At 38.9% G+C, this 10,294-nt stretch overlaps 1 protein-coding gene across 1 annotated transcript in view; it reads right to left on the bottom strand.

Annotated features, from left to right (window-relative positions):
• Positions 1-10,294, bottom strand: part of LOC102852357 (chromosome unknown open reading frame, human C6orf163) — a 145,433-nt gene that overhangs the window by 61,393 nt on the left and 73,746 nt on the right. The window contains exon 2 of the mRNA XM_006902038.1: positions 7,632-7,739. Within this exon, the coding sequence (XP_006902100.1) occupies positions 7,632-7,739 (108 nt within the window). The remainder of the gene's footprint in view (positions 1-7,631; positions 7,740-10,294) is intronic.

Below are 10,294 nucleotides of genomic sequence, written 5' to 3'. Positions count from 1 at the left end.
TCAGGGTGAAGTCTCTCTCAGGGAGGAGTGATAGGGAATGGCAAAGGGCATACTGACAAAGGAGATTAATCAGAACTGGCTTTAGCAAGCACTATGTGCAACAATGAATGAATGAGATCCCAAAATCTCTGTAAATGTTCATGAAAACGAATAAAATTTAATAATAATAAAAAAGAAAACATTTTGATAATAAATGTCTTGAATGAAAATATTCTAACAATTTAAATATTAATTTTTTAAATCCTTAATTTAAGAAGAACACATGAACACAAGTAACATTATCTTGATGATTCAGGCTTAATAGACAAAGATGGATTGTTGCCTTGGGTTTAAAATGTACATAAGTTCTTGTATTATGCAAGTCCATAGGACAATCTGTCTCTGTCATAAATGACCCCCAGAGTAACTGGTTATGTTCCCCATCCCCTTGATTTCTTTGTTCCTCATGCCATTCAGCTGAGGACTGAAGAAATGCTGTCAGTCTGGTCCTTCCCATTCTTTCTTGTTTTCAGCAGTTAATCTAGGTCTTATTTGAGAAATTCAACAGCCAAGTCTGTTAGGTTCAGGTTGTCAGGAAAATATATAGGTTGTACCTAGAGAAATTCTGCTACTTAAGGATTGTTTTCTTGATTGCCTTCAAGTCAAACACAACTCATGAACAAAAGGCCAGAAGCCCCTCTACAACTAGTGACATTTACCAAAGTTCCTAGAGTTTCCAGAGGCATGTTATTTAGGAAATGGATGCCACTCCTGCTTCCAAACCTGTCAAGTATGTTATTGTTTTCATGTGCCATTGAGTCACCTGCGATGTTAGCAACCCCATGTACAGCAGCTCTGAATCTTTCCTTGTCCCAAGCCAATCTCACTGACTCTGACACATTAACCCTCATCGCTCCATCTCATCCAAAGTCTCCCTCTCCTGCGCTGTCCGTCCACCTTTCCAAGTATGATGTCCTTTTCCAAGGACTGATCTCTCCTGGCTGCATGCCAAAGTACACGAGATGGAGCTTGAAAATCCTAGCCTTCAAGAAAAGACTTGGTTTCACCCTCTCCAAGAGAGACCTATTTGTTTTCTTGGCAGCCCATGGTATGTTCAAGACTCTTCTCCAGCACTACAACTCGAAGGCATCTATTTTATTTCCATCATCCTTAGTCATTGTCCAACTCTCTGAAGCATAATAAGTAATTGAGAAACCATGACCTGGATTAGGCACACCTCTGTATTTAATCCGATGTCATTGCTCTTCAGAACTCTGGAGAGGTCCATGAGAGCAGATTTTACCAATGCAATTTGTCTTTTGATTTCCTGATTGTTGGTGTTAGGAGTGTTGATTGTGGATCTGAGCAAGCTGTAATTGTTAACAACCGCAGTCTCTTTTCCATCGATGATGGTGCTGCCAGTTGGCCCAGTGGTGAGAATCTTTGTCTTCTTGATGTTGAGCTTCAATGCATATTGATGACTACAGTCCTTGACCTTTTGCTGCTAGTACTTCAGGTCCTTCTCAGTTTCAGCAAACAAGTTTGTGTCATCTGCATATCATATGTTGTTGATGAGTCTTTCTCCAATCCTGATGCCACACTCCTCCTCACAAAGCCCTGCTCCCTGAATGAAATGTACAAGGGGCTGGAGTCAGAAAATCAAAAGGGCCAAACTCGCTCAGCATTTCTTAAGCTGAAAGAACTACAGAATAAATTCAAACCATGAGTTGCAATGCTTAAGGATACTAAGGTCAAGATATTGAATGATTCAAGAAGCATTAAAAGCAGATGGAAGGGGGTGGGGTGGGGAAGCAGATGAAAGGAGTAAACAGAGTCATTGTACTAAAAAAAGAATTGGTTGAGACAGAAGAATTTCAAGAAACAATGAGCATGAGGCAATGGTGATAAAGGAGGAAGTGCAGGCTGCGCTGAAGGACTTGGCAAATAATAATGCCCCAGGAATTGATGGAATACCAATTGACATATTTCAGCAAACAGATGCTGCCCTGCAAGTACTCATCAAGTTGTGCCAGGAAATCTGGATGACAGCTACATTCACACATTAGCAAAATCCTACTGAAGATTATCCAGAAAAGACTTAAACAGTACATTGACAGAGAACTACCAGAAATACAGGCAGGATTTAGAAGAGGTTGTGGCACTAGGGATAGTATTGCCAATATCAAATGGATCTTGACTGAAAACAGAGAGTACCAGAAGAATGTCTGTGTTTCATTGACTATGCAAAGGCATTTGACTGTGTGGATCACAATAAATTGTGGCTAACCTTGAGGAGGATGGGAATCTCAGGACACTTGATCATGCTTATAAGAAACCTATACTTGGACCAAGAAGCAGTCCTCAGAACAAAGCAAGGAAACACTGCATGGTTCAATATCAGGAAAGGAGTGCATTAGGGATACATCCTGTCCCCGTACTTAAGGGTAGGAGTTCTGTTACTTCAAAGGGAATAAACCAGAGTTTTTATCTTGGAATCAGAGAACTTCGTCTGGTTCCTGGTTAGTTGTTATTTACCATGTTGGAACTAACTCATAGTTGACCCTCCGACAGGTTTTCAGGGGGAGATTGCCCTTCTTTCTCCTGCAGAGCAGATAGTGGATTCAAACTGCATGCATTTGAATTTGTAGGAGAGCTCCTTATCACCAGGCCACAGAGCTCCACAGAGGACATTTTCCCTTATTTCTGGGATATCAATTACACAATAACTGATACTGCTGAGTGATTGAAATGTGTATTGGCAAAATATAATAATGAATCCCTATTGGAATAATATACTTTAAAATTCTATCCAAACATTTTACTATTTTGCTGGCTGTATTGGACACACCTTGAATTACTAAGAGAACAAATAGGTCTGTCCTGGAGTGGGTGAAACCAAATTGCTCTCAGGAGGCAAGGACTGTGAAGCTCCATCAGACATATTTTGAGCACGTGGCCAAGAGTGACCAATCCCAGGAGAAGAACGTTATGTTTGGTAGGGTGGAGGGACAGAACAGGAGAGAAAGAACCTGGATGAGATGGATTAACACAGTAACTAGGGTAATAGGGGCAGGTGTGTTGGAGTCGGTGAGACTGGTGCAGGAAGCTTCAGAGCTTCTGTTCAGCTCTTTAGTATCTTGAATTCTTCCTTCTGCTTTGTCTTCTCTGTGCTATGTACAACAAGAGGATAAAGGAGAAAACAACATACATTTGGAAGCTGAACAACACCTTACTAGAAAAAAGAAAAAATAAAATTAAAAGGTTTATTGAAACAAATGACAATGAAAACATCACTTACCAAAACCTCTGGGAAATAGTCAAAGCAGTAATCAGAGGTCAATTTATAGACATAAGCAAACACATCAAAAGGCAGGAAAAAATGACCATTGACTCTGTAACCCAGCATCTCCAAGAAACTGAAAAAGAACAGCAAGAAACCTGACACCCTCTAAAAAACCTGAAATTGTAAAAATTAGAGCCAAACAAATTATATAGAAAACTGAAAAACAATTGAAACCATGAAAAAAACTAGGAGTTGAAAATCGACAAACCACTAGCAAAACTAACAAAAGAAAAGGGAAAGACACAAATAATCTGAATAAGAGATTAATCAGGCAATATTACAACAGAATCAACAAAAAAAAGGCTAACATTAGAATATTATAAAAACTATACTCAAAAAAATATGAAAACCTAGAGGAAATGGACTAAGAAATGCACAACCTGCCTAAACTGACACAAACTGAAATTGAACACCTGAACAGACCCATTATAAAAGAAGAAATTGAAAAAGTAATAAAACAACTTATAGTGGGGAAAAAAGCCCTGGATCAGATGATTTTACAACTGAATTTTGTCAAACATTTAGAGAAGATCTGTCACCAATTCTACATAAACTATTTCAGGAAATAGAAAAAGATGGAATTCTCCCACACTCATTCTATGAAGCAAATATATCCTTGATACCAAAGTCAGGTCAAGACACCAAAAAAATAGAAAACTATAGGCCAATATATCTCATGAACATTGTCACAAAAGTCCTGAATAAAATCTTGGCCATCAGAATACATTGATACATCAAAGAAATAATTCACCGTGATCAAGTGGAATTCATAACAGGCATGCAAGGATGATTCAACATAGAAAAGCAATCAATGTAATTCATCACATTAACAAAGCAAAGAACAAGAACCACATGATCCTATCAGTTGATGCAGAAAAGGCCTTTGACAAAATCCAACATCCTTTCCTGATTAAAACACTCAACAAAATAGATTAGAGGGGAATTTCTTCAACAGAGTAAAAACTATATACGCAAACACAAGAGCTAACGTTGTTCTCAATGGAGAGAGATTCAAGGCATTCCCCTTGAGAACAGGAACTGGGCTAGGATGCCCACCATCACCTCTCCTATTCAAAATTGTATTGGAAGTCTTAGCGATAAGACAAGAGAAGGAAATAAGAGGTATCTAAATTGGCAAACAGGAGGTAAAATTATCTCTATATGCAGCTGATACGATAGTATACTTAGAAAACCCTAAAGATTCAGCAAGAAAACTACTGGACATAGTTGACCAATTCAGCAAAGTATCAGGAACGTGCAGGCTGGATTTAGAAGAGGTCATGGTACTAGGGATATTATAGCTAATGTTAGATGGATCTTGGCAGAAAGCAGAGAATACCAGAAGAATGTCTATCTGTGCTTCATTGACTATGCAAAGGCTTTTAACTATGTGGGTCACAACAAGCTATGGTTGACTCTGAGAAGAATAGGAATCCCAGAACATTTGATTGTGCTAATGCGAAACTTATACTTGGACCAAGAGGCAGTCGTCAGAACAGAGCAGGGAGACACTGGATGGTTCAAAATCAAGAAGGGGGTCCTTCAGGGATGTATTTTGTCTCCATACCTTTTCAATCTGTTTGCAGAATATATCCGAGATGCTGGGCTGTACGAGGAGGAATGTGGCATCAAGATCGGTGGAAGATTCATCAACAACCTGTGTTATGCAGATGATACAACCCTGCTTGCGGAAACTGAGGAGGACCTGAAGCACTTGCTGCAGAAGTCAAGGACTGCAGTCTTCAATATGGATTGAAGCTCAACATCAAGAAAACAAAGATTCTTACCATTGGGCCAATTGGCAGCATCAGTATGGATGGCGAAGAGATTGAGAGAGTTAACAGTTTTAGTTTGCTTGGTTCCACAGTCAACACTCTTGGTAACAGCATCCAGAAAATCAGGAGATGAATTGCATTGGGAAAGTCAGCTGTGAGGGACCTCTCAAAAGTACTGAAGAGCAAAGATGTCAGGCTAGAGACTAAGGTGCTCCTGATCCAGGCTATAGTCTTTGCAATTACGTGCTATGCATTGGAGAGTTGGACAGTGACTAGGGATGGTAGAAAGAGAATTGATGCCTTTGAGCTGCAGTACTGGAGTGTTGAATATACCATGGACTGCTCCAGGTTTGTCCTGGAGAGGTTTAAACTAGACTGCTCCTTGGAGTCAAGGGTTCTGAAGCTTCGACTGACATACTTTGGGCATGTTGCAAGGAGGGACTGGTCCTTGAAGAGGGACATCATGTTTTGGAGAGTGGAGGGATGGCGCAGGAGAGGAAGACACTCGATAAGATGGATTGATTCTGTTAGTAGAGTGGAGGGAATGAGTGTGTTTGAGACGGCGAGGTTGGCACAGGATAGAAAGGCATTTAGGGCACTTGTACATAGGGTTGCTATGAGTCGCAAGCGACTCAATGGCACATAATAACAACAACAACATCAGGATACAAGGTCAACCTAGAAATCAGCCCATCTACCTATAGTCAATTGATTTTTGTCAAGAAGATGAAATCAGTCAAGCAGTTAGGGCAAAGTTCCAGTCCAGTGTTGGCAAAATTGAAAACTATGTGTAGAAAACTCAAGCAAGATGCACACCTCACTCTGTACACAAAAACCATCTCAAGGTGGATCATGGACCTAGGACTAAAACCAAGAACTATAAACTTCATTAAATAAAAGTTTGGAAGAACTCTAGAAGTCCTAACCAACAACATCAACAGTCTTCCAAGCATCCTGGAAAATCTACAATCAAGAGAGGATAAAATAGACGAACGGGAACTTCTAAGAATCAAATCCCTATGCACATTCTCTAACAGGATAAAAAGGTTAGCCACATACTGTAAAAAAGTATTTGGTAAGGACATGTCATATAAGGAACTTATATTTAGAATTTATAAAACATTTGAGCACCACAACAAGACAAAGGTAAACAACTCAACTAAAAAATGGGCACTGGATATGAGCAGACACTTCACCAAAGAAGACATTCAGATGGCAAACAAACACATGAAGAAATGTTCAAAATCCATAACTCTAAGAGAGATGCAAATCAAAACAACTATGAGATATCATCTCACCCCAGTAAGAATAGCAAAATTTAATAGAACAGCAAGCAACACATGCTGGCGAGGTTGTGGAGAGACTGGAACCCTTATTTCACTGTTGGTGGGAGTGTAAAATGGTGTTGCCACTATGGAATGCAGTATGGTACTTTGTTAAAAAGTTGCAAATAAAAATACCATTTGATTCATCAGTTCCACTGTAGGTAATATAGCCCAAGGAAACCATAAACACCACCCAAGCACACCCATATTTATAGAAGCTTTCTTTCACAATAGCAAAGAGTTGGAAACAACCTAAGTGCCCATCAACAAACAAATGGATAGAGCAGCTGTGTTGTATTCACACAATGGAATACTATACTGCCTTGAAAAACAAGGAACTCATGAAATATTATACAAAATGGAGGACATTATGCTGAGTGAAATATATCAGTCACAAAAGTACAAATACTGAATAGTGTCGCTGTTGTAAAATGAAACTGACATCTAGGTTGGGGGGAGACTAAGAAAGATGGGATAAGTTATGCATACTGCACTGAAATAGATCATAGAAAGAACTGTTTTAAAGGGATATATGATTAGGTATTATTGTCATGACAGGAGTCCAGGACGAAGGCTGCATAGTGGAGTGAACTTGAGGGGAGGGATTGTAGAACAATGAAAGAATTTTTCTTTTACTTTTCAGAGAAGAACAAACTGGAGGGGAGGGGTGGTCAGTGAGAAAATTGCAATAATGAATAAATGGAAATCCAAAATCTCTGTAAATTTTCATTAAAATTAATAATAAATTTTTTTTAAAAAAAAATAGTTCCTCTCATTTTATTTTTTTTACTTCTGGTCCTTCTGGAACTACTTGACAATTCAAGATGTCCCTCTGGATGCTACAGCAAATGTAAATTTAGGGTGCACTCAGAGAGTCCAGTGGAAGGTGGAGGACAGCTTGCCGTATCTTTCCACTACTACTTAAGCACTTATTAACTCAAGGCACTGTTTTTAACATTGGGGTGGGGACAGTTCACGTTAAAGATTATAAAGAAGTTGGGAAATGAAAGCGTCTCTGACCTCCAACTCATAGGACTGAGCTTTGGCCTGTCCTGGTTCTTATCACAAAGGAATCTACATAAATTCTGATGCTACCAATAGAGTTACAAATATCAACCTAGATTTTTGTGTATTAGTGTTTTCTTTCCTTCTACTTTGCTAAGTATTACACAAACTTAAAAAAGACAACTAATAAGCCCATATGAAAACCTGTAGATTTTTTTGATGTTTCTCTTCCTGTAGCAGAAGGTCAATTTGGTGTTTATCATTTGCTTCTTCAAGGGCTTTCTCCACTGCTTTTTCCTGGAATTCCTTGGCCTTTGAAAGGAAGAATCCATTTATTGATACACTGTGGTTAGCATGTTGTGCTAGTGACGCATTGTGATTAATCATTATTTAAGATGTCGGTAAACTAGGTTTTCAAGTTAACTGAAAATTAACAACCTCCATAGGCTCCCTAATACTTGCTCTGTTCTCATCTCAAACCTTACATCACTAACTGGTTGCATTACCCAGAGATGTCCTAATAGCTCCTATCACTTTCAGGAATTGCTAAAGTGAGTGCAGCTTTACTGTGGGTTTCTAGGTTCTTAATTCTTTGGAAATGTACTTCTTGCTTGATTTTTAAAATAATCTACTGCCATTGAGCACTATTAAAACAAGCTTGGAAGCAGGAGTGGCATCCACTTCCAAAATAGCTTGCCTTCGGAAACTTTATGAACTTGGAGAAACGATGAAAGTTATACACGTGTTCAGGTCTTTCGTTCATAGAGTCACTATGAGTCATCTACAACTGGACAGCACTTAGTAACAACAACTACCATTGAGGGAACTCTGTGGCCTAGTGGTAAGGAGTTCCACTGCCAAATTAAAGTAATGCAATTCAAATCCATCAACTGCACCAGAGAGAGCAATCTCCTCCCGTGTGATTTACTGCCTCTGAAGACCCAATTGAGAGTCAGCTGTCAGTTGGTTCTAGCTCGGGACACATAACAACAGTAACTGTTCATCAGCACTGTTGTGTACATTCACAAAGAATAGGTCATTATGCAAAAATGGAGAATAACTATATCAGATTGCAAACAGGACAGTGACTACATCATTACTTTACTGCCAAATTTTATCATTATATAACCACTGAGAATGATGCCTAGCAAAGTTGACACACCTTAATTATAATGCTACTCTAGCTCACATTTGTTATTGTGCAATGTGCATCATTAAAGTGAAAAATAGTTAAACAGTAGCTTTTTACAATTAGAAATGCCAGATCACCAGATGGCAATGATGAGTAGGTATATCCTCATTGTAGAGTAATGGGAAAATTGAGAAAAGTGTAAATACAGACAAAGCTGGAAACTGAGTCAGTACTATGCTAGATCCCCTGCATTGGATCTTTAGAAATAAATTTTATTACTTTGTTTGGTTTGAAGACTAAGAATACTAAGTAGACATATATTCAAACTATATATAATTTACAAAAATATTCCATTTTACTGTTGTTATTGTCATGCGCCATTGGGTCAGAACCAACCCATATCTGATCCTCCAGTGGGTTTTCAGAGCAGTTAATCACTCGAGAGGAGATGGCCCATCCTTCTCCTGCAGAGCTGCTGGTGGATTTGAACCATGCGCCTTGGTGATAGCAGCACAGCTTCTTAGCACTAGGCCACCAGAGCTTCCTCTCTTTTACTAAAAAATATAATTAATGATTTGGACTTCATTTTAATTTTATTATTATTGATTTAAAAAACACTGCTAGGAATTTTATGTGTGTGTGTATTTATTTATAATAGAGTATATTTTTCTTTCAAAATAGTTCCATTCTAAACTCTTGCTGGAACTCATACTGGAAAAATCCAATATTGTTTGCTATGATATCCACTTTATAAAGAAACAGAGAACTAACATTATTCCAAATGTTGTGGTTTGCCCTTCCGTAGGAAAAATTGTAATTCTTTTTAGCAAATCATTTATACTTTCTATTTTTTATTAGTAGAAGTGGAAACTAGGAGATTAAAGTTTAGTTCATTTAAGTATCTGGAATTTCACTGTGAGCCCTGGCACACTTTAATGGCTCCATGACACTCAGCAGTTAAATGGGTAAGGAATCAAGGGTTTTAGAGAAAAGTGGAATAGAGAGATAAAAATGGGGCATCTAGGGGAAACAGGCACTTAGATGGGGTTATTAAACCTGTGCAAATGATCTATATGTTAAAATTTTGGCAACAGTAAATCATGAACAAGAATGTTGATTCTTATTTACTGGTTGTTGTCATGTACTGTCATGTTGAACTGACTCATAGCTGACCTAGCAGCAGATTTTCAGAGGCAGTAAAATTGCACAGGAGGAGATTGCCCATCTTTCTCCCTCAGAGAAGCTGGTGGATTTGAACTATGTACCTTCGGGTTGGTAGTACAGCTTCTTACCATTAAGCCACCAGAGTTCATTTATTTATTTAGTGTTCCCAAAAGAGAATAAAAAGAGCAGGAGTCATCCAGCTCGAGTACACAATATTTCAGGGAGCCCTTCAACAAAGCTGTACAATGGGTATTATTATCTCCCTCTTACAGGTTAAGAAGCTGACCCTCAGAAGTGGAAGAATTTTCTCAAAGTCCTACAGCTGGCCAGAGAGGGAGGGAGAAGGCGTCACTGGGCAAGGTCACCTCGGATAACAGCAGAGGGAGGCGTCTTCCAGGTCAGACCCAGGGAAACCCAGCCAGAGAGGGAGGGAGAAGGCTTCACTGGGCAAGGTCACCTCGGATAACAGCAGAGGGAGGAAAACAAAATCTACACAAGAGTTCTACAGGACACATCAACTTCCCTTGGAGACAGTACAACTAAACTTAAGAGACACTGGTCAAAAGAAAAA

Source organism: Elephantulus edwardii, unplaced genomic scaffold (assembly GCF_000299155.1).
Source record: "Elephantulus edwardii isolate Elephantulus edwardi_28Jun2011 unplaced genomic scaffold, EleEdw1.0 scaffold00360, whole genome shotgun sequence".
Classification (NCBI taxonomy): domain Eukaryota; kingdom Metazoa; phylum Chordata; class Mammalia; order Macroscelidea; family Macroscelididae; genus Elephantulus; species Elephantulus edwardii.
This window is presented reverse-complemented; position numbering and strand designations above follow the sequence as displayed.